At 41.0% G+C, this 25,265-nt stretch overlaps 3 protein-coding genes across 14 annotated transcripts in view; all 3 read right to left on the minus strand.

The window, feature by feature from the left end:
* LOC5502665 (receptor-type tyrosine-protein phosphatase S) overlaps nt 1-4,024 on the minus strand; it is a 54,708-nt gene extending 50,684 nt beyond the window's left edge. Inside the window, exons 1-4 of one of the 3 annotated variants that reach the window (XM_048723459.1) lie at nt 2,996-4,024; nt 1,129-1,469; nt 800-944; nt 134-423 (exon numbers count right to left, since the gene is read on the minus strand). In XM_048723459.1, coding sequence (XP_048579416.1) covers nt 134-423; nt 800-944; nt 1,129-1,469; nt 2,996-3,101 — 882 coding nt within the window. In that variant the 5' untranslated portion in view covers nt 3,102-4,024. The remainder of the gene's footprint in view (nt 1-133; nt 424-799; nt 945-1,128; nt 1,470-2,995) is intronic. The other 2 variants (XM_048723456.1, XM_048723470.1) reach the window with 2 other exon arrangements.
* A 343-nt stretch (nt 4,025-4,367) lies between these two features.
* LOC5502675 (receptor-type tyrosine-protein phosphatase F) overlaps nt 4,368-25,265 on the minus strand; it is a 155,702-nt gene continuing 134,804 nt past the window's right edge. For 3 of the 8 annotated variants that reach the window (XM_048723521.1, XM_048723515.1, XM_048723486.1), the window contains exons 29-35: nt 7,167-7,269; nt 6,953-7,029; nt 6,692-6,826; nt 6,295-6,417; nt 5,913-6,058; nt 5,578-5,713; nt 4,368-5,376 (exon numbers count right to left, since the gene is read on the minus strand). In XM_048723521.1, the coding sequence (XP_048579478.1) occupies nt 5,296-5,376; nt 5,578-5,713; nt 5,913-6,058; nt 6,295-6,417; nt 6,692-6,826; nt 6,953-7,029; nt 7,167-7,269 (801 nt within the window). In that variant the 3' untranslated portion in view covers nt 4,368-5,295. The remainder of the gene's footprint in view (nt 5,377-5,577; nt 5,714-5,912; nt 6,059-6,294; nt 6,418-6,691; nt 6,827-6,952; nt 7,030-7,166; nt 7,270-25,265) is intronic. The other 5 variants (XM_048723523.1, XM_048723518.1, XM_048723497.1 and 2 more) reach the window with 3 other exon arrangements.
* LOC5502674 overlaps nt 12,079-25,265 on the minus strand; it is a 30,600-nt gene continuing 17,413 nt past the window's right edge. The window contains exons 16-19 of one of the 3 annotated variants that reach the window (XM_048723551.1): nt 23,084-23,383; nt 12,749-12,941; nt 12,582-12,672; nt 12,079-12,153 (exon numbers count right to left, since the gene is read on the minus strand). In XM_048723551.1, coding sequence (XP_048579508.1) covers nt 12,790-12,941; nt 23,084-23,383 — 452 coding nt within the window. In that variant the 3' untranslated portion in view covers nt 12,079-12,153; nt 12,582-12,672; nt 12,749-12,789. Of the gene's footprint in view, nt 12,154-12,581; nt 12,942-19,607; nt 23,384-25,265 lie in introns of those variants that run through there. The other 2 variants (XM_048723549.1, XM_048723557.1) reach the window with 2 other exon arrangements.

A 25,265-nucleotide genomic window follows, 5' to 3' on the forward strand; every position in this document is an offset into this window, starting at 1 on the left:
TGGTCATAGCCCAAGCGGTTCATGAAATACGGAGGGGGGGGGGGCTTTTAGCCACACACCCCCCCTACAGTCACAGACAGCTCAAAATAGCCAAGTCGGAATAAGGTTATTCAACACATACAGATTAACTTACGAAGTCATTGCTGGTGGCGTTATCATAAGTAAGCCATCGTGTCCCATCACCACTGTACTGAAGGTTATAAGTCTTGACCCACTTGTTCTCCCCAGGGTACCCCTGTGTGGCTACTCCTGAGACCGTCCTCACCCCTCCCAGGTCAACCTGAAGATACTCAGAGACGGACGATGACGTACTGCACCAAGATGAGCCGCCATACAGACGGCCAGCGGACGCTGAACCCGATGACGCCGACATTGCTGAGTCTGGGATGACGTCATCAATCAGACCAAGCGACGACTTGCACACTATATTAGCGAGAATCCATAAGTGTAACTGACGGTCTTTAGATATTTAAAATCCTGTCCAGTTAATGCTCTGATGATAATGCTTGTCATTGCAGCTTAGTAATGAAAGTGGGATGGTATACATACAATGCGATCGAAGGCATGGGAAGGTAGCTCAGACTTTGGCTTTCTTTGCGCTTGGCATTCTAGATCTTCCCCGTGACCCAGGCCTAGACTAATAAAAAGGTAGCTGCTAAATCACCCAAACCCATGGCACTGACAGCGGTTTCTGTTTATCATCAGGCGGGCGAAATAGTGTAGTACGTTCATCGCGGAAAAGCCTCAGCTATAAAAATCCACAATATAACGACTTGGAGTTGGTTCTACTTAAACATACCGTCGGGCCTAGTACCATACGCCTCCACTCGCATCGTCGGATCTCTTTGACTAGTAAGAGGTACAAACCGGATGAACCGCGCCATGGTTGGAACCGCGAGGGTGTTTTTGACGACTGTCGTTCCGTCCGTGTTACCAATGAATACCTGGGGATACATATGTGTAACATCATTTTGGAACAGCAAAATGATGCGTGATTTCATAATAATACCCCGGCCTGGTCCATTTAGGTTTGTCCTTTGAGTCTAGCTTAATTTGTCATAAAAAAAATAACATGCGTGGCCGAAGGGTATCCGGAGGATTGACCGATGTTGAAATCCTTCACCCTACCTTGTCAACCCCAGCACTCTCTTGATATGTGGACCATGCTTTGTTTTCCATGGAAAACCCAACTTTGTATGAAGTCACCCACTCATATTTGCCGCCAAGCCCGTTTCCCTGTGTAGCCACAGCGCACACCACGAACACGGAGTTCAGGTCGATCTGGAGATAGCCGCTAGTATCACGTCCTTTGCGACACCATCCAGGCGAACCGTTAAGTCGAGCATAGCGTGCTCCATAATTAGGGCTGTATTCACTTGAAGCTGAAAATCTGTTATCAGGTATCACGTGACTATCGCTAATGCCAACCGCTTGACTTGAGCAACCAGCTTCCGCACAAACTGAAAGAACTAGGAAAAACAAATTTCCATATTTTTAGTGGACCTCGTCCTCTATGCGCGCCACAAACTGATACAACTAGGAAAAAATAAACCACGTTTTTAAAAATGTGTGAGTGGACCTCGTCCTCTAGCGCGCCACAAACTGATACAACTAAGAAAAAATAAATCACGTTTTTAAAAATGTGTGAGTGGACCTCGCCCTCTATGCGCGCCACAAACTGAAACAACTAGGAAAAAATAAACCACGTTTTTAAAAATTTGTGAGTGGACCTCGTCCTCTATGCGCGCCACAAACTGAAACAACTAGGAAAAACAAATTTCTATATTTTTAGTGGACCTCCGTCCTTTTGCACGCCACAGACTTCTCAATGCTCAAACACAAAACATGTTCGAATAACCGCGGCCAAAAGAGTGCCGGCTAAAAGGCTATAGACATTACAAGCAATTTTTACTTGGCTTATTTGAAACCAAACCGAGCACACGATATGGATGTGAAGATTGTTAACAAAGCCAAAATGCGCAAAAGTGCCAACAAAAAAGCAAAAAAGGTATGTACACTATCACTCCATCATCGTCTCTCTGAACTGGAGGATAGCCCCCCTCCCCCCCTTCCCCCTCAGCGAGCGACACCAACCTAAATATGCCTGCTGGAAGATATTGTCCCCGGAACTTACAGCACAATTCGTTGTTGCGCGACCTCGGCACATACAAAATCCTTGTCTCGTTAGGGAATAACGCGCAGTCAGACACAAGCTTTGGGGGCGGTTTGTCGTGTTTTGATTGTTTGGTTTGATTGACTACGCGCTATTTCCAAAAAAAGAAAGGAATTTTCAATTCTGGGAGGTCGCGCAACAACGAATTTGGCTATAAAGGTTTTAAATGATAATGCCCATACACAAAATTAGACTGTATATGTGAATCGCACAATAGATGCTCGCGGAGTCAAACATTCATGCGGGACCCGTTATTGCTCAGGGTGGAATTCAAAACAACTGCTCAGAGTGGAATTCAAAAGAGATTTTTTTACCTTTTCCATACAGTGTGGCATTGGGCAAATGCTGATTTTACCCCCCCCCCCCCCCCCACCCGATAATTTTCTTCGCTGCAATTCCTTCTTCTAGACCTTGTCGAACTCCAATAGGCCATTGCGAACTCCAAAGGCCATTGCGAGGAATTCATATGTGGTAGTGCGAAGAAGAACGTCATAAATTGGAATTTAAAAGTTAAAACTTTTTTAAACGTTTTAGGCAGCTGATGCATGCTTAAAACTCGCAATTAAATAGATCTACAAAGAGATATTTAACCAATAACAAGGAAAGAAGACGTCTCTCCGTATTCTGATTGCGGCAAATAGCAGTTCGGTAAAAACAGTAACCACCAGAGAAAGCGCTGTGCCTCGAGATCGAAAGTGAACATTATGTTTATGATTCTTTACGATGCTTTTCAACGCTTGCGACGCTATTGGACCTGATGTCACTAGATTATGTGTTATTACAATAAACAAGGTTTACATCGGAGGTCTTGTCGCGGCTTACCTGTGATTGTTTGTAGCAGAAGGATGGCGAAAGCTACCCGGAAATAGAAAGAGAGTGCTTGCACCTCCATCTTTACCAGACGATCATGTCTCGTCGCTATCGGCATGCGTAATCAAGTTAATTCAAAGTCACGCAATATGATTTACAGTGTAATTCGAGAAGCCGCGTCTTTAAACCAGTCACCTCTGTTGATACATTGACTACAATGGTTCCAGAGCCTCGAACGTCTCTCTATTTAGTGGCCCGCGAGGTTTAGACGAGGCTCTGGCCTCTCGAAGCGCTATTTCGACTTCTGCTAGGTTCAGAATCTGAACTTGGTCGCTGATTGGCCAATTGACGCGTAGTAATGGGAACCAAGAAATTCTGACAGTTTTCTATTGTATTTTCGTTTTAAGTTCAAAAGGTCAAAACCCGTTTTAATTATTGTTGTTCGCAATAACAAACATCTAAACGAACGAAGTAGAGGAGCAAAATATTATTTTGATCGCAATTTTCATAGTGCTTTGCAGTCCGAATTAGTTACAGGATTTACCAGTATTAAAAATGTAAAGTCTGTTCAAGAGGAGTCTCTTTTTACGAGTTAATAAAGCGCCGAGATGTCTTCTCTGTGCTGACGTTTAAGCTGATTTTCCAGCTTATTCCCGGCGTTTGCTCTCGCCTCAACGATAGTGGATTAAACTCTCAAACTCTTAAAATCTCAAGCAAGCGATTGTACTGGTCATTTTGCCCCTTAACTGCCAGCTTGAAGCGCCTCCCCGATAAAATGCTGTATTCCCCATCTCCTATGCGCAGATTCTTGTCACTAACTCTACAGCAATGATCCCATGGGTTTTCAGATAAATGTTGCTGTTTTCAAATCAGGTTTTCATGCGCTTTTCATACCCGTGAATTCAATTCCCTAGCGAAGAGATGTTTACATCCAAGTTAGCACCACGTGAAACTGACACAAGCTTATCGAAAAACGTTAACATGGAAGTGAGGCAGAAGTCGAAATGGCGCTTCGAGAGGCCAGAGCCTCGTCTCAACCTCGGAGGGTCTATCAAATCAAATACAATGCATCGATATTAGTAAACTAAAAGTGATGCATTAGTCCCAGTAGCGGATCTAGGGGGGGGGGGGGGGGGGGGGGGGGGAGGCAGGAGGGGCTAAATGGCCCCAAAAGTGTGTGTGTATGATGGGAAAGGGGGGGTGAGGGGAGGGGCTGACCCTAGAGGTTTTTATTGCCAATTCTTTTTTCCCGGCAGGCTTAAAAACATGGAAAGAACTTTTTGTCATCAATATATGTACGAGTCTGCTTTGCACCCGTTCTGAGTATTACGCACGCCTGAGCTATTGCTAAGCACACTATGTAAGTACGCCATAAGTCAGAAAATTGAGCATACCGGTTTTAATAAAAGATTGTGTGACCATCTTACCTATTAGTGGTATACACTTCTGTTTTACTTAAATGGTATGGGCGGCCATGAAATAATTATAAATATTATTACATTAAAATGATATCACAATATTATTAAATAGGAAATAACAAAAATGTAAGGAAAATTAGAAATATTTCCTTATGGAAATGACAAATTATTCATAAAAACGTAGCTCCACGAAAAAGAAATACTTTGCAAATTACGATAGATGGATTATTTGTTGTTTACAATATCACCTTAAGCACACTTCAAGTGTATCCCTACAATTTATATTTCTTTCGGTGTTGCATAAGAACATTATAATTCCAATGGGGGACTCCGATAAAAATAGACGGGGGTGATCATCAAAATCGATTTTAACCATAAGGGATTGTACTTTGGCGTGGTCAACAGAAATCCTTCCCAAGCAAATTGGGTCTGATCGAACAAATTTTTAACTCTAAGAGATAGCAAAATCGAAAAAAAAAAAACGTTTAACATCTTATCAGGAATAGCAATTGGTCGAATTTTAAACCCTAAGAGATAACAGATTCGGAAAAACACGTTAAACACTCTCTTAGGAATAGCAGTTGGTCAAATTTTATACCCTAAGAGATGGCAAAATCTGAAAAATCCTCCAACACCCCCAAGGGATGGTAGTTGGTCGGAATCTTATACCCTAAAAGATGGGACGATCATCCCCGTCTACTTTTTGGGAGAGTCTCCTCTCCCTCCCCCACCGGGATTATAACATTCATATCTAAGACACGTGGTCTGTATAATTTTTTTTGTGTTCTCTAGCCCTGCAATTTAGGAACTCTAGTACTCTCCAACCCCCCCTTCTTAGCCTTTAGAATTTATTGCTTAGAATCCCTGGATTCATCATTATCGTCAGCCTATTTTTCAACAATCTGAGTAGTTCGCGTAGTCGCTGAAGGAGTCCAAGTACTTCTGGATGATTTGATAGCAAAACATGTACTGCGTCTGAAACAAATATGTATATATTAATTAGCACAACTATTAACATCGGGGGAACTCTGTGAATAAGCGTGATGATGATGGTGACGACGACGACGACGACGACGATGATGGTGGTGGTTATGGTGGTGATGATAATGATGATAATGGTGATTCTATATCAAACTAAAATGCCATCATCGCCGTCCATTAAGCTATCCTACTCACCGGGCTCTCCACCGCGCCTGGCAGATTGACGCGAATTCGTTTAATAACTTGAAAGACGTCAATAACTTGCTCTGTCTTCAAACGCTCAAGAACTGAGGAGATCGCACAAAACGTGCCACTCCTACCAACACCGTTACTATGGAGATACAAATCTAGCAATATCAATATCTATTCCTTGAAGCCCGACCGAAAAATAAAGTCTTTCATAGAGTATCAAAACAAATAACAAACAACCAATTTAATGTCTAACAAAATGGTAGTTTTAACTACTTTACATGACCGGTTTGATCCTTCTATGCAATCCTTAACCCCGTTTTGGGTCCTGTTTATTATACCTGCATTGGACCAATACTGGCGCGTTGCCGCACTGCTGCTGTGACGTCTGAGCTTCGTCTAAAAGATCCAGAACGCTGCAGGCAACCTCAGGGATGCACTTGTCTGGCCACGACACGTGATGCAAGTGACGAACCTCGTGCGTCTTCTGCGAAGTGTAAAGTGGGAAATTTGAGCCGTGAGAGATATGTTTTGGATGTCCAGGTGCACAAACAGGTGACAATTTTCTGTAAAGTGCTTAGGGGGCCTTATTCAGCTTGGTGTCTTTCAAGAAAGTCGGTAAAGCGCAAAAGGAAAAAGCATGATCAAACCTGTTACCACTAATCCGTAAAGCAACTATGTGCCGGTAAATTTATGACGTCATCAAGATTCCACTCGTCTCACCTTTTTTCGCGTCACCTTAAGCTTGGTGCAGATGACGTCACCTTGCTCTTGCTTGCTGAGCACGCTGACCCCTATGTGACCATATTTGGTAGGTCCATGGTCAGGCCAGTACTTAGGGTATTCCTGTGTAAGCGATGAAATGATCAGTTGCATTTTTGCTTTTATCTTTCGTTAGTATTACCCAAACCTTACAGCGCTCATTACGCTACATTCCCATGCCCTTTCTATCTCTCTTTTGATTAAAACCACCTTTGTATGCACATGCTCATTATGACATAGATGTTTTCTCCCATACGTTTCCTCGCCCTCCCATACATTCATCGATTCCACCCCTTTCTTGCGCTAGCCCATGACGTGAACCAATCCCCCACCCATCCTCAGAAAATTCTGGGGCTACCTGGTCAAGTTCGTGCAGGTTGTTCAACATGACAATCGTCCCGATGTCGTAATCCGTCACCATGCGCCAGAAATCCTCCACGGTCTCCAGCAAGGGATGCTGGGTAGCGATGAATGCATTGCGCCCCCTGTGAGCCTAAAAGTAAATGTCATTCAGATTAAATAAATGCTTCAATCTTTGTCGCTGTTCTGCAGATGTACGGGCACTCTATTACAAAAACAGTAAACGCAAATGTCAAAGTATACAGGGACAAGTACACACATGTAGGAATACGGCGTTGATGTAGTCCGACTCCTCGTCAGCATGCTCCTTATGCAACATCACCCTACAGCTGTTCACTGCAACACAACATGAGTCACGATGACATACAAATGCACATACACGCTCGGCCTCGATGATGATTATACACACCTTATATGGTGTTGTAGAAATAGGCAAGAAGGTTTGGCACAAATTCAAGTTAACCAGTACGTACATGCTATGATGTCAGAGAATCTGTTCTTGTGCAAATTTTGTGGTTCCTCACCAACGCTTTTCTCTTCCGCCGGTATCTCACGGCTTGTAACGGAGTTCAGCCTCTGGAAAGGATCGCACAAGAAATAGTGATAAAAAAACTAACGAATATTACTCCCTAAAAGAAATAGCTCTTCATCTATTCCGTGACGATTACATATTATGTACTGTACCGAGTGTCCTGTTGAGCGGTTTTCCCGCCACCCGGTCCATAAATCACCTGAAATCTTCTGTTTTCCGCATGAACTTGGACCCATCCGGATTGGGCGAGTATACAGCGTGTCAACAGCGATTTTAACCCTCATTTTTCAAAACCCTACACTAGCCCGTGCGTTACCTGAACTTAGAAAATAACGTAATACACCGCATAATTCCAAAATCGTCCTGCTCGTAACCTAGACTTCGAGAGCGCCTCGACTGACAGGTGTATCCCGCATAACTCCATACCGTAGACTCGTCCCGTGTCTTACCTGGAACTCGAGTGCGTATCCTGTCATCTGGAATTTACGGTTGACAGAAGCAAGTTCTGAGTGGTCTGGTTGAAGTTCTCGCTTTGTATCTCTGTGTTGCCGCACGTCAGGGCTTCTAACACAGCGGAGTGGATAAACAAGTACTGCTCCTGAAAAGTGATTTTGCAAACGTATCAAAATTCTAGATCGCCCTCGCATTTCCAGGGAGCGCCGCGTAATCGCGTCTTCGAGGATGCAAAATTCTTGTTTATGTGTTTATAGCGTTTGTGTAGCAACATTTACCCTAACGTACCTTTGTCTGGACCATGTGTGGCCTGTCTTTCCTGAGCGCTATGAGGTAGTTACGAATATCCTCGGTTCGGCTCTTTTTGGCCTGTTCCAGCATGGCGTCAATGACAATATAGGTACCAGTGCGTTCAACGCCAGCACTGAAGAACAAGGAAGGGGATACATACTAATTGATCAGCAGATGAGAGCCTGGATTTTCTAATTTACACGTGATCCATCTTGCATGGCCCACTTGACTATGGTTTAATTACAAACTCACCTGCAGTGGACGATGACAGGTCCCGCGTCCCGCGGGTTCAACGCGTGCACTTATAGTCTGAACGCGAGGACTGCTGTTGCGTATTGGGGAACGCCCTTGTCCGGCCACACGGTAAAGTGGAACTGACGAACCATTCGACTGCCACTCCGTTTCGCCTTGGAATAGTAAAAAAATTGTAGAACCTCCAAATAATAATGTCTCCTTCTTTTTATACATTTCCGAACCAAAATAGATCGCAACACTGAAAAGACTGTTTCACTTGAATGTTTTCTGGTTTCTAGATTTTTTTATCCATAAACCACCACCTACCTTTGACAAGATGAAGGTACGAATCTCGTAGTCTGCGAATAATTCCGACTGGTGCAGCGTAACTGTCACGCCACCGTATGTCTCGATCTTGTCTGGCCAGTATTTGTGGCACTTAGTCTGTGACATGGATTAATCATACGAAGTGTTACTGGCAAATATCTTTGTGCTATCTTTGTGTGGACCAGGTCCGCGCCTTTTATACCTCAGGTCTTTCTTCGAGATTGAAAATGAAGGAATGAATGGTAGGTGGGAAGCATGGCCCCGTATTCGCTAAGCCCTTTGCAATTCTCTAAGCCCATTACTTTCTAGCTTATTTGAAGCTAAGATTAAAACGAGTATGTACACTGCAAGACTTGAGCCGATATTATCCAATAATCATTATAGCTGATGTTAGCAGTACACAAAGATGAAGAATGGCGGCGTGACGGGCGACAAAACGGGTAGGTCTATACTTCCTTTTTCTCGCCCAACAATTTTCTATTATAAGAATGTACTACCTTGTTTAGCTCGACGAGGTTGGTGAGCATTACGATGGATTGCGAGTTCTGTTCCCAAACCATCCGCCAGAAGTCTTCAAATGTTGGAGGGAGAGGACCTGGGAAGATGACAACTAAGCGGAGAGCAGAATGACGCATGGAGATGCCGGAAGAGGGATTCGGGAATTACAGGTGTAGAGGGCGCAAAAACCGTCTGACAGATATAGCAGAAGTTGGTGAGAGAGATTGAAACAAAAAGACCACAGAAAAATCTCTGTCATATGGTGGCATAGCAAGTTTCAAAACGAAGAGAAAATGTTTGGGATTAATTCTGATTCCAGAGTAGTAGTGGGGGTAAGGTTAGTCCGCAAAGAAAGCCGCAAGTTTTCTTTTTCTGCCGCCCTCCACCTCCTAAAAAAGGGGGTAAAGCTTTCTATGCTAGCCATTTTGTTTAAACTGGACTACTCTTGTTTTTAAAGGCCAAATCGGAATTTACCTTGTGAGGCGATGAACGATCTTGGAGTTCCATCATAGCCCTAAAAACACAATATTGACATCTTAAACAAAAAGCTCAAAAGTCGTAAGGCATTGAGTCCTTCCTTTGAGCTCTACTCACCAAGAAAAAAAAGAAAGAAAAAAAAGATTTGCATCATTTAGTATGACCCTAACCTTAACCTACTGGGCGTGGGTACTCACGTGGATAAATGACGCGTTTATGTAATCCGAATCCTTGTCGCCATTGACTCGCTCCAGTACCACGCGTGAATGATCATCTACGGATGAAAAAAAAATACCATAGGAAGTTCGAGTAAGGTGCATCATTTTAATGGCATAGAGAACCTTTTGGTATTTCACTTACAGGCAACAATGTTCGCGTAACGGTTCTTGTTCTTGTTGGCAGGTTTCCTGGCGGCTTCCCATGGAAACTGCTGTCCATTGTTGAATTTCTGAAAGAACAGATAACGGGGTGTTGCAAATTATTATTATAGGATTCCTTAACTCTTGTTTCCTAAAAAGCATGAGCCCCGCCTCGCCTATGGTAGTAGGAAACTGGCAGCGTCACAACATACATCGGAAACAAAAAGCTGGAACAATCTATTCGGCATTTTTATTATGCGCGGGGGATCGAGCCGATTTGATAAGCGAATAGTAGCTGGGACCATTTGAGGGACGCAATTCAACGTGGCTTTAAAGGATGTCATATGGGAGTTGTGAATCTAACTGACGAATAAATTTCGGGAGCAGAATTGCCAAAACCTACCATTTTCTATCTTTTATTCAGTATCACACCAACTTTACGACGACATGTTGAATTGCGTCCCCTAAAATCGTCCCAGCATGCTGTTCGCATACCAACTCGACCCAATACCCCGCGTGAAGAAATAATGGTAAAATCTGTGTTTGAAGGTTTGTTACCAAGTCACTCGTGATTGTAGAACATTAAGACCCCTCAACTCTCTAATCTGAATACTCTATTCTGCAAAGGATGCACGAATACATGCTCACTTATCCTTGATGACAGTTACCGCATGTCATAATAACCCACCTTGTATTCGGTTTTCAATCTGATGCCCCCGTTTGCCTGCATCTTCGCGACGTATTCTGGGAAGAGTGCGATTGGGATTGGCTTGGACAAGTCGTCTACAGCATTGTCATAAATACGCTTGGTATTTGCAGCTTCTGTAAGGGGTGAACAGAAAACTTAAGTTCTTGAATTTGGTCCGCAAATCAGAAAAGTCAGAACAGATATGAAAATAGGAGTGAAAATTAAGAGATATATTTTAAGAAAAACAGACTCATTTACTCATTTCTACCAAAAGTAATTACCGATTGCCATAATTTCACTCAAAGCAATGAAAATAAGTGCATACCTGCAGCCCCCTGCTGGTTGCTTATTTCTTCATCGGCGATATCGGCATTGCTTTCCGCTTGACCCTCGTTAAACGACTCCATTTGCATCGCCGGCTTCCTCATGGGGGAATTATCATTTCGTCGCCTGCGAACCAAATCAATATACCAGGCAAGGCAAATACAGCTTTAGTATAAAAGACTGGAAAGGGCGCGTTTTACCCTCGACTCAAACTATCCCCCTTCCATTGATGTCTAGTGTTTAATAGATAACATACAAGGTAGTAAAAGGGCAGTGAAAGCCGCCCACTACGACTTGGTACAGCCGGTATAATACAAGGACATATAAAATGAAATGATATCCCCGCCCCCAACCCACATACCCAGCAATTTTTCTAGCTACAGCCATATGACTGGACACCATACCTGATAAAGAGGACTACAGCGGCGACGAAAGCAGCAAGAATAAGTAACGCAACCACCCCTTCAGCTATTGCTCCTACGGGTGAAGAGGTGGTTGATGTGAGATTTTCCGAGCTAGCGACAGGAATTTCTAAAAAAAAATAAAATGAAATAAATGTATTAAGCATTAATCAAGATTGGAGTAAATGATTAGAAGCATGACAGGCTCACCTATTACTCCAGCCAAGGCGACAACTCCGCACAAAGGATCCAACTTAGAATTAGAATTTGGTATATAAGTACATATACAGTGACTACCATTATTGCTTCAATAAGCACCTCCAATCCAGTAAGCGACCGGCCTAAGCGTGTTACTCTTATGCACACTCAAGGGGGAGTGTACATAAGAATAGAAGCAACCAAAGCTGATATTACTACCAAAATTGTATGATATCATATATACTAACGAAATTGTATCATAATGAGGGAGTTTTTTTGCTCCTTGGACGTTGTAAAAGCGCCTTTCCCGACTAAATCCGGCGCTTACTCGAGAAATCACGGGACGTCTTTTACTTTAAAAAAAAACTCCTCCCCAAAGCTGGGACACTTTTCAACGGCATTTCTTCTTCGTTCAGGGAGGTCATAGCTCGTATGTAGACCTTGTTCTTGCTTCCTTCGTCAAGAGCTTTGTTCTTGTACTTCTGCCGCCTTCCTTTGTAAATCCTACCGTCACCAATGATGATTGTATGATTCATACTTAATGTTTCCACTTCGGCTGTAATGTAGTAATTCCTTTTCTCTTTCTTCTCTTCGTCTTCTTTACAAAGTTCTTCTGCTTGAATCTCCGTCAGGTTCAAGTTGTCGGGTTTCTCTTTCAAAACTATGACTTGATAGGAGCTGAGAACCAAAAATTGGGTTATCGTGATAAACGAGAGTGACTGACCCAAGAAGGGGGGGTTCTTCAGAATAAATGTGATAGGGATGCTTTTCTGGAAATTCGAAAAACTACCTGCACGGCTAAAACTTTCTACCCTAAAAAATACCTCAGAAGCCCTAAAATATATCCTTTCTACGAATAACACCTATTTTTATTGGATATCCCATTAAAATTACCCGAGGCCCGATTTTAACCCTTTAAAAATTACGACGAGCATCCCTATCAGGTCGACGTGGGAAAAACCCCTCCCACCCAGAGAGACTGTACGCGCGCAGCGGTTTAAGATGCTTCAGAAGCTCTGAAAATACCATTTCTAAGCTAAAAGCCTAGTTTTTTCTCGGATACCTCTGTACGCGCGCTGCAGTTTGAGATGCGCTTTGGGACTTACTCGATTGGACCGTTGACTTCATCAGCCTTCCACAATGTGACGTTAGTATCGCGAGATATTCTTCCAAGAGGAACCACTGGTGCTACAGGATCTAGAATGCAATGCCATTTGAGTTAGTTAACTTATTCTAATTAGCCTCTTATGGAAAAGAAACTATAAGAACTTACTTGCAACTTTCGTAGTCACTACTTTAAAATTCAGTGTTTTGCTATCTCCGCATTTGGTGGAAGAAGTAATATTGAAAATGTACTTTGTCCCAGGGATGAGATTCTTCGGGGTGACAGACTGGGATGAGGTAGTTACTTTTCCAAAGTGTCCATTCCATTCCGGCCAGTAAGACTTGAAACCTTTGTACATGACCTGTGATACAAGATCTCTAGTCTTACTTCGGAGGACTACAATTCGTACATGGATAGTTATCCCTTAGATTACCTATTTTTATGTACTTCAATACGATTGTCTTGAATTTCGAATATTACATAACTTAAGTTACAACATAAGTTATTATATATAATAACTAAGATCCTTTTTCTTCTTCGAGTTAAATTTACCCTAACCCTAAGCCAAGACTTTCGAGTCTACCGTAACACGAGCACTAACAAAATCCTAACTTTATAGATTAAACGCTAACGGGTTTTTGGTCTAATGCAGGCTTACTGAGATTCCTTAACTACGGATGCAGATTGGATTCTGTAGGGACCTACCCGAGAGAGGAAACATCGCGCCTTACCACGGAAATTCTGGCCCCCAAAAAACATCGCGCCTTACCAAGGAAGTTCTGGCCCCCAAAAGCATCGTGCCTTGCCACGGAAATTCTGGCCAAAAAACAATTATCACGCTTTGGCACGGAAATTCTTTCCCCTAAAGACATCACCCTCAAAAAACACTGTTATTCTTCGAACTGCATAATTTATTTCTATATAATATATGATTCATATGATATACTTATAATATCATACGATTATTTATCGCCTATTTAACTCTTTGAATAAATACTATACACTATAAACAAAAATTTTAAATTGAGGTTACTTAAAAAAAAATTAAATTGAGGTTAATTCTTACTTACCGTGAGGAATATACGCCTGAATTTATAGAAATTGTAAGTAAGTATTTACGAAGTTAACATTTTCATGGCGATTGTCAGTTGAATAAAAGCCATTGAAGTGCAAAAATTATAAGCCAATCGGAAATCAAGTAGATGGTATTTTAGCCAATCAAAACAAGGATAGATGATATTGATTTGTCGTGTTGACGTCATACTAAAGCTGGTACGGTGTTTTTGTTTGAGCGATTGGTTTTGGGAAAAAAGCGAACAAACGAGCATTCTAAAAGCACAAAAATAAATGAAAAAAATATTTTCAATACAAACCATCGTCAAAAACTCACCTTGGCAGTGAGTTTTTTTGGTCGCTTTATGTTTGTCGCCTAGAGGTTGTGTTCGCTTTTTGTTGTAAACCGTGATCTTTCTGCTAGCAAGGAATTCGTCAACATAAGTGAATGCTTTTTATAGCTGAAAACAGACATCAATCCAAGGCCTTTTCCTCTCAGGATCTCCTTGCATAGATATAGACGTGAAAAAATATAGAATGGTTGTGTAGAGCCTCTTCTCTTCGCCCTCTTTTTAGCTGCTGCTGCTGCCACGGGATTTTATATCAAAACGTTTCCAACGTTCAAACGTTAAACAAAACGTTTCCTCAAAATCTTCAGCCCATTTAAATCCGCTTATTTTCTCATTAAATACTATTTTCAAGCTTCCTTTCTTCTGTGAACATGCGAACTTTGCAGCACAAAGCGAGGCGGTAAAAAACACACAACATCGAGTGGGGCCTGGGAGTTGCACGATTGACTGGATGGATGGATTGTGACACCACAGGGTAACCGCGGGATGACCACAAAACCAAGTCGCATAGCTATACCATATTTTTATACCTATGGAGCTTCGCGCGCGGCCTGCGGCCGCGCTGGCTCCGCTATGAATTAAGGGTACCTGTTTCTATGTATTTATATTGAAGGACCTGACTTGCATAATGCACTGGTTATGTTTATTGTTTCCAAAATTCTAAACATGAGAAACAGCCCGATTCATGAGAAAATTCAGTTTGATGTGCAAACCAATGGAAATCTGCAACATTTAGCCAATCTGATTCACTTTTAGAGTTGTTTGTTTTGCCTGTTACCAACAAAAATGGCGTTGAAGCAGTGCATTGTGGGAACAGTGGGTCAGGCCTTTATTCATTTTTATTTGGCAAATGCATCTTATACAAACTCAAAGATATTATATTTGAAATGTGTATACAGTAATGCCCAATTTATCCCTATATATTAAGGGGTCACCTTTATTAAGCTGACATGATCACCATTCTGATAGTCCCAAAAGCATCCAAAAGTATTTTATTTTTGCTAATTTTCAGGAGCTCTTCCCAGTGATTGTGACAGTGTTTTTCCATTTCGCTCCTATCAAATGGCAGAATTAACTGCCAACTACAGTGGAACCTCTATTAAGCTACCTCGGGACCTTAAGAAGTAGCAGTTTAATAGAGGTTGGCCGCTTAATAGAGGTACCAAATAATATACTTGATTAGAAAATATGATATTTTTGGGATTTCAAAAGTGGCCATTAAATAGAGGTTGGCCGCTTAATAGGTGGACGCTTAATAGAGGTTCTACTGCAGTCTATTTCTTTCAAACAATCTTTACAGAAAAAGTATGTATATGTAAATTGGAATAAATTATTCATCGTGGATGAAAGATACTTATGCAATATTTTCTATTGTCTTATTGCATTTTGAGTAGTAAAGTAGTTTTTTATTTATATGTACTAAATAACTCTTAGTGTAAAGAGACAAATATTGACAAGTGAACTTCTTACCTTCAGCAAATTCGTGATTGCTTATGTCACTGGCATTAGAGCTAAAAGGAAAAACTCTTGCAAGCAACCAAATAGCTAATTTTAGATACATAGACACTCACTGTACAGTACTAGTACTTTTTTCAAGGGGGAACACTTCATCAAATTATGGGCTACTTTATTTAATCATTATTTCTTAAGCCCGAATAGGCTAGAAGCCAATAGCCCATGAGGCTCAGGCAAGAGGGAGAATCGTTTTATAGTAAAATCAGACTACAACAGTAGTTGGTCGAAATTTAGTCAGTCTTTATGGTTGCAATTCCACTACGGTAAGTTACTTGTAGGCTACATGAACCAATCGTTCGATGATGACAAAGATAGCTGTATATTAGACCTACGGCAGCGATGTGATGAGCATCTCATTGACAGTAAGTAAATTGCTTAACTCAGTTAACTTGGGGGTGAGACCTCAAGCTAGGTGCTTTACAATTGACTTTTGTAAATGGTTATTATGTGAATTCGAGCTCCTCTTTGGAATAAATTGCATGAGTCAGTATACAGATTTTCAAAATATTAAAATAGAGGCTCATATGCAATTTGAACTTTTTGGAAATGCACAAGTTCAATTAAGAAGCGATTTGGAAATACATAAACAAGCAAAAAAATACACCAAGATCGTCTGACAAGTTCAATGCATTCCAAATTGGAGCAAGAAAAGCTGTATGAATTTTTTGGGGGGAAACAAGCATTTTTGTTGGAGTGCACAAGAACAAACACCCTTAAAGAACATCTGTCCATGACAATGTACTGTATTGATTCCAGTGAGGTTATAAAATATTTCTAATCTATAAACCCCTAATACAATTTTAGTGCATCGAGCCTTTTGATGACGTGACAAGAGGTATCGTTTAAGATAGATGTCCCTAATTAATTGGCCATTTTTTTTCGAAATCGCCTATTTTCTTACACAATGATGGCCAGGCCAAGTTGGCTTTATTCATGCAAACATATCGATTATGAACACAATGGCTGATTTTAGCACTCATATATTCTACCTCTTGACATGTCATCCACATGGTACCTTTGCATAAACAGGGCTCGAAATGGCGGCCGATACAGGCATAAATATGCCTAGATTTGTTCGTTTTACGCCTAACTTTATTCACTTAAGTGTAGAACTATACCCAGTTTTAATCATCTCAGGGGTGTTTTCCAAATATTTTTTCCTAATTTTACTGGAATTACACCCAAAATTCTGAAACTAGACGTAAAATTATGCCATGTATTTTTTCTTAGTTTAGAGCCATGATAAATCTTTGATAAATCCTTCATATCTCGCGAACCACAACAGTTATGCCACGAGCACGGAATTTCTGGCCCACTAGTCATGCCACGAGCACGGAATTTCTGGCCAACTAGACATGCCACGAACACGGAATTTCTGGCCCACGAACAGCCATGAGCACAGAATTTTTGGCCCACTAGTCATGCCACGGACACGGATTTTCTGGCCCACTAGTCATGCCATGAGCACGGAATTTCTGGCCCACGAACAGCCATGAGCACGGAATTTCTGGCCCACTTGTCATGCCATGAGCACGGAATTTCTGGCCCACTAGTCATGCCATGAGCACGGAATTTCTGGCCCACGAACAGCCATGAGCACGGAATTTCTGGCCCACGAACAGCCATGAGCACGGAATTTCTGGCCCACTAGTCATGCCATGAGCACGGAATTTCTGGCCCACTAGTCATGCCATGAGCACGGAATTTCTGGCCCACGAACAGCCCTGAGCACGGAATTTCTAGCCCACTAGTTATGCCACGAGCACGGAATTTCTGGCGCACTAGTCATGCCATGAGCACGGAATTTCTGGCCCACGAACAGCCATGAGCACAGAATTTTGGCCCACTAGTCATGCCAAGAGCACGGATATTCTGGCCCACGAACAGCCATGAGCACGGAATTTCTGGCCCACGAACAGCCATGAGCACGGAATTTCTGGGCCAATAGTCATGCCATGAGCACGGAATTTCTGGCCCACTAGTCATGCCATGAGCACGGAATTTCTGACCCAATAGTCATGCCACGAGCACGGAATTTCTGGCTCACTTGTCATGCCATGAGCACGGAATTTCTGGCCCACTTGTCATGCCATGAGCACGGAATTTCTGGCCCACTAGTCATGCCATGAGCACGGAATTTCTGGCCCACGAACAGCCATGAGCACGGAATTTCTGGCTCACGAACAGCCATGAGCACGGAATTTCTGGCCCACGAACAGCCATGAGCACGGAATTTCTGGCCCACGAACAGCCATGAGCACGGAATTTCTGGCCCACTAGTCATGCCATGAGCACGGAATTTCTGGCCCACTAGTCATGCCATGAGCACGGAATTTCTGGCCCACGAACAGCCCTGAGCAAGGAATTTCTGGCCCACTAGTTATGCCACGAGCACGGAATTTCTGGCGCACTAGTCATGCCATGAGCACGGAATTTCTGGCCCACGAACAGCCATGAGCAAAGAATTTTTGGCCCACTAGTCATGTCATGAGCACGGAATTTCTGGCCAACGAACAGCCATGAGCACGGAATTTCCGGCCCACGAACAGCCATGAGCACGGAATTTCTGGGCCAATAGTCATGCCATGAGCACGGAATTTCTGGCCCACTAGTCATGCCATGAGCACGGAATTTCTGACCCAATAGTCATGCCACGAGCACGGAATTTCTGGCTCACTTGTCATGCCATGAGCACGGAATTTCTGGCCCACTATTTATCCAACGAGTACGGAATTTCTGACCCACTAGTCATGCCATGAGCACGGAATTTCTGGCCCACTATTTATCCAACGAGTACGGAATTTCTGGCCCAATTTTATCCAACGAGTACGGAATTTCTGGCCCACTAGTCATGCCATGAGCACGGATTTCTGGCCCACATGGACCAGAAACTCCGTGCTCGTGGCATGACTATAGTGGGCCAGAAATTCTGTGCTCTTGGCATGACGAGTGGGCCAGAAATTCTGAACTCGTTGGATAAATAGTGGGCCAGAAATTCCGTGCTCATGGCATGACAAGTGAGCCAGAAATTCCGTGCTCGTGGCATGACTATTGGGTCAGAAACTCCGTGCTCGTGGCATGACTATAGTGGGCCAGAAATTCTGTGCTCTTGGCATGACGAGTGGGCCAGAAATTCTGTGGTCGGGCCCGCGGTGGTAAATGCGATCATATACAGTAACCGCAGAATTTCTAAACCCACGCAGCATTCTTACCTAATTGTTAAATGATAACTATTTTATACATATTTTGTCGGAATGATATTCATTCAAGAGGAAATGCAGTAATTTCTATATTAAAATGACACTATAAACAGATTTTACTGAACGTGCGGTCGAATTGTTTTGTTTTTTCATAAAAACATAGACCCCTGAAGACGATATTGTGTTCCTTTTGCCTTAGTCATGCAGGAAGATAAACGTTGTAGCTAGAAATAGGAAATATGATGGCAGGTAGCATGATGATTCGATACCCTTTGCTAAATTTAGTGTAAAAAGAAATTAAAAAATAAAATTAAAAATCATGCAGTTGAAATCAATAGATTTGTTGATTGCTTGTTTTTTGTCGTTCTCCAACAGAAACCAGGCTATATCTTTGTATTTATTGAACTTTGAGCTTCTTTTTAATAGTTTTAACAGGACGGCCGTCTTTGGTTCCAAAAATTTCTAGATTCCGGCGGAGTCTTGAGGTTTTTTTAAAGATTAAGTCGCATATTTAGTGGAAAATGCTAAATGAGAATAATTCAAAATAATTTTGTGTTAAAATTGACTTTGTCTCAAGGAATCCAAAATGGCGGCCGAGAAGAGGCAAAACGACGCTTGTTTTTCAAAGGCTTATACAATCGTCAAAAGCCTCCTAATTTCTGAATCCTTTTAGCCACAGAGAAAGAAACATTTTCTTACTAGCCTTGGACTATTTTTTTTTTCTATAAGTGAACTCAAATGTTGCTACGAGTACATTTTTCTTGTTCTAGCAAAAAAAAAGTAAGTGATCATTTGTATCGATCTCGAAATTCTTTCGCTGAAAGACGATATTATCATTCATAAGGTTTTTGATACTGCTAGTTAACTAACAATAGTGTTTATTTTAGTTTTTTGTTAGTTTTTGTTTAATTTGTTTTATTACGAGCTCTCCAAATCTGGAACTGTGTTTGTATCAATACCCATGACCTGTCCTGGACTCACTGTCCAGATCTGGTAAGAATGTAAAAGTATACTAACATAAAAGGCGACCTCAATATAGATATTTGTGTCTTTTTGTCAATTCTATTTCCATTTAATTAAAAAATTTATACTTGCTATTTATGATCTGTTATGAATACCTTGTTCAAATTTGGCTTTCCAAAAAAAAAAAAAAAAAAAGAGAGGATAGAGAGGATGTGTATTATAGTGACTATCCACTGACGTCGTTTCTCATTTGACCTCTTGGCTGACCAGAAATTATAAAACGTTTTATAATCATTACAAAAAAGGCAAGGAGGATATAAAAGCATGCATATATGTAAGACTTGCCACCATTATAGTAATGCACTTTCAGTCCTTAAATCTATCAGAAGAGCTCTTGTGGGGAAGATTATGCTGCCACACAAGAGTCTGTTATTTCCCTGTAATAATTACAGTCGGTTATTTTGCTGTAATTGATAATTATATGTAATAATAAGGAAAATATCCTTAAGTTTTTTTTATGATAATATCTGCTTTATTAATGACTGTGTTTTGCTACTCAAAAAGCTTTATTGTTGACTTTTGTTAACTGTAAAATAACTTAGTTTACACAACTCCTTATTATAATTATCGTATTTTTAGTTTATTATTTTTTGAAGTTGTTTATATTAGCTGCAAACATGCTACTCTTACTATTAAATATTAACTGCAAGTATTGACCTGCCAAAATATGGTATATTAAAAAGCACCTATAAAGGGTGTCAACCTATTTCTTTTAAAGTCTGTATTTGTCTCTAACTGTTGACACAGTCCACAAGATCCAACAGGATAGAAATTGTCAAGTGGTTTTCTTCCTGTGCTTATTTGGCCCATTTTGTGTAAATTCATTTGGCATGGTGTTAATACAACTTCTAAGAATCTGACATTTTTTTGGTGCAAGGCCAGATTTTCCTCTTCACAGACTGAAGCAGGGCACCAACAAATCAAAGCTTGTAAATCCTGGTTATCAAAGTCATAGTATGAAATATATCTAAGTTATTGACTTATTTGCCTTGATTTATATCAAACCAGGAAATAATAGCCACAAACTGGGAGTTGGTAGCTATAAAGGGTGAATATGTTTACCTAATGTTGTTATGGATGGGCTTTAAAGAGCCCCATTCAAACCAAAATGGAATGTTAGAACAGCTATTACTTTCTAGGCATGTGCACTAAAACAATTGAACAATTTATAATTGTAACCTAAATATTAGCCCCATCTACATTGATCATGACATTTCTATATCCTTCCTCCGAATATTTGTTTTGTTGTAAATCCTTTCGGTTGATTGGCGTACCAAGGCTTGGCCATATGAGTTGCTTTCACCACTTCCAAATCTTAGGACACTAAGAATGGACTCCAGAGTGCTACCATTGGCACGAAATGAATGGATTGATGAAATAATCATCATAATCATCACACAATTGGTACAAAGATAAAGAACCATTCAGCAAACTAAAGGAAACCAAGGATAACAATCCATTGAAAACCTATGTCTATATACAAAAAAAGGTTATTTCAGTCAGAAAAAAAATCTTATAATATTTGATCAGAATATTTGATTAGAATATTTGATAAGGGGTCCAAGCACCAGGTGGTCAATGGACCTGGAGTCCATTTCCCCAAGTGATCCACAATATTTCAAGAGCCTGAAACTGTTTGACTGACAGCATCATCTTTCCATCAAGAACTTTTTTGAAAGATTTTAATAGGGCCATTACTATAATGATGTCCATTACTATAATGATGGCAAGTATTATTACGAGCCAGGATGACATATATGCATGCTTTTATACACTCCTGTTCTTTTTTGCAATGATTTGATTTCTGGACAGCCAAGAGGTCAGATGCCAAGAGGTTTTTACAATTTCTTACCAGATCAGGGCAACTTGAGTCCAGGGCAGGTCATGAATGTTGATATTTATGCGCATCATGACTAAATTCTTTCTTATACAAACACAATTTACTTACAGTTTTGAAGAGCTGGTTTAATATAAATGTAACAAAAAAAACAAGACATAAACTTCCGTATGTTACTTCTTACACTATTGTTAGTTAACTAGCAGTATCAAACACCTTATGAATGATAATATGGCCTCTCAGCGAGAGAATTTCGAGATCGAAACAAATGATCACTTATTTCCGAATTTATTGCTTTGCAAGAGCAAGAAAAAATCTCCTCATAACAACGTTTTAGTCCACTTATGGAGAAATAAATAGTCCAAGGCTAGTAACAAAATGTTTCTTTCTTTGTGACAAAAAGGATTCAGAAATAAGATGGCATATGACGATGTAGGAAGACTTTAAAAAGCAAGCGTCGTTTTCCCCCCTTCTCGGCCGCCATTTTGGATTCCTTGAGACAAAGTCAATTTTTTCGCCCTGCCATCTGATTGGCTAATCCGCGCGTCTAAAAATAGCCTGATCCTAGGAAACGCCGTGACACTTACATGATACAGATGATTGCCCCTTCTTATGAGCCCATGTGAATACTCATTCATGCATACGGGATATTGATACATACGGGATGTCTGTAGCGTGTATTGTTGGCAGTATGTGTAATACTCATTCATGCATACGGGATATTGATACATACGGGATGTATGTAGCGTGTATTATGGGCTGTGTATGTAATACTCATTCATGCATACGGGATATTCATACATACGGGGTGTCAGTAGCGTGTATTGTTGGCAGTATGTGTAATACTCATTCATGCATACGGGATATTGATACATACGGGATGTCTGTAGCGTGTATTGTTGGCAGTATGTGTAATACTCATTCATGCATACGGGATATTAATACATACGGGGTTTCTGTAGCGTGTATTGTTGGCTGTATGTGTAATACTCATTCATTCATACGGGATATTGATACATACGGGATGTCTGTAGCGTGTATTGTTGGCAGTATGTGTAATACTCATTCATGCATACGGGATATTGATACATACGGGATGTATGTAGCGTGTATTATGGGCTGTGTATGTAATACTCATTCATGCATACGGGATATTCATACATACGGGGTGTCAGTAGCGTGTATTGTTGGCAGTATGTGTAATACTCATTCATGCATACGGGATATTGATACATACGGGGTGTCAGTAGCGTGTATTGTTGGCTGTATGTGTAATACTCATTCATGCATACGGGATATTTATACATACGGGATGTCTGTAGCGTGTATTGTTGGCAGTATGTGTAATACTCATTCATGCATACGGGATATTGATACATACGGGATGTATGTAGCGTGTATTATGGGCTGTGTATGTAATACTCATTCATGCATACGGGATATTCATACATACGGGGTGTCAGTAGCGTGTATTGTTGGCAGTATATGTGATACTCATTCATTCATACGGGATATTGATACATACGGGATGTTTGTAGCGTGTATTGTGGGCTGTACGGACCAGGTCCTTTTCCTGTTCTCGCCCGCACCCGCAGATGGTAAATGGTGCAATTTTCCAGGTCATGCAGTACGATGTACGTCAAGGTGGAATTGAGGGACTCTGGAAGGGACCGACTGCGCAGTCTGGCTTGTCCGGAACTTAGTTCCAGATCGTAACTGGTGATAATTCCGTTGCTCTGATCTTTGGGGATTGGGTTCCAACTGATGTTGAATGTCGTTGAGTTGATTTCGGCGTGATTTACGCCTGAAGGTGGTGCACTCGGAACTAATCACAAGGAACATACACAAAAAAACCATTAAGCCATTGAATCAGACGATAATGTTCCCATCATACATGTACCGGCAAGTAGCAGTTTGAAAGGAAAACGTATGGGAAATTAAGAAAGAGAAGTAGTTAACTCATGTGAAAGCAAAAAGCAACCATAAATAATGGCATTTGATAATAATAATAATAATAATAATAATAATAATAATAATAATAATAATAATAATAATAATAATAATAATAATAATAATAATAATAATAATAATAATAATAATAATAATAATAATAATAATAATAATAATAATAATAATAATAATAATAAAATATAATGCGTGAGTGCAGGCGTTCATATAACAGTGCTCAATGCATAGGTGTAGGGTGGGTATCTTGGTTTGTAGGAAAAAAAACACGCGAACTACCGTTTCATCTCTACAAGCCTGTTTCGTGGTTGCCCACTCATCAGGAGATTTATTAACACATTGACCCCTCAACCGGCCTGTACCAGCTTTGGGAAGTACCCACAACCCAAAAAATTCACAAATGCAAACTAAACACAACAAGATGAAGATACTCAGGCATCGGTCTAAGGGATAAATGGTCTTGAAGATATGCATCCAACCAAGGTGTTGGCAACTACTCTTAAGCCAAATAATTGCACAGGTTCTTTGACAAATTTCAAATCGAACAAGGAAAAAAAAAGCAGAATCACCCCTCTCAATAAAACGCTCAAAATACAACACAAGGGAGAGAGATCAGCAAACACAGCTCAAGACACAAATAGATACCTTTATTCTGATCCTCCAGGTTCATTTCCATGGCCTCAAAACAAAATGTCCACTCCTTGAAGGCTTGTAAAACCACGAAGATGCATTACGGATTGAAAAGCGTGACCCCTTGAAGGAAACTTCCTCCAATCATCTGTTATCTACCAAGCTACTGTAACAAGAAAGGACAACAACACCTCCGAAACCTACGTAGGACTAACCGAGAACGAATTCAAGACAAGATATAGAAACCACACCGCCTCATTCCGACACGCTAAACACAGAAACTCGACCGAACTAAGCAAGTACATATGGAGCCTTAAAGACAACGACATAGAACACTTTATTTCATGGAAAATCCTGTCATCTCACTCCGCCTACAACAGCTCTAGCAAAAGATGTAATCTCTGCCTCAAAGAAAACTTATCATTATCCGCCAACCCAAGCTATCAACTTTAAACAAGCGTAACGAGCTAGTGTCTTTGTGCCGCCACAGGAACAAAGCCTTGTTATGCAACAGCTGAACTATTCAATTTCACCATAACAGCCATTCAAATTTCGCGCCCTATTTTTATGTTAATTTTATACATAGATAGTATATAAGTGATGGTAGTAATATATTCTTAATAAATCTCCTGATGAGTGGGCAACCACGAAAAAGGCTTGTAGAGATGAAACGGTAGTTCGCGTGTTTTTTTTTCCTACAAACCAAGATATATCCCGCTCTACACCTATGTATTGAGCACTGTTATATGAACGCCTGCACTCACACATTATATATATATAATTCAAAATGAGTGAAACTCTTAGACTGATATCTTATATCAAAACCGGCATCTGAGATAAAACCCGGCATGTGAGATCAAGACCGGTGTCTGAGATCAAGACCGGTGTCTGAAATCAAGACCGGTATCTGAGATCAAGACCGGTATCCAAGATCAAACGCGGCATCTGAGATCAAGATCGGTATCTTAGATCAAACCCGGCAATTGAGATCAAGACCGGTACCTGAGATCAAACCCGGCAATTGAGATCAAGACCGGTACCTGAGATCAAACCCGGCAATTGAGATCAAGACCGGTATCTGAGATCAAACGCGGCACCTGAGATCAAGACCG

The sequence above is a fragment of the Nematostella vectensis genome, chromosome 1 (genome assembly GCF_932526225.1).
Source record: "Nematostella vectensis chromosome 1, jaNemVect1.1, whole genome shotgun sequence".
NCBI lineage: Eukaryota > Metazoa > Cnidaria > Anthozoa > Actiniaria > Edwardsiidae > Nematostella > Nematostella vectensis.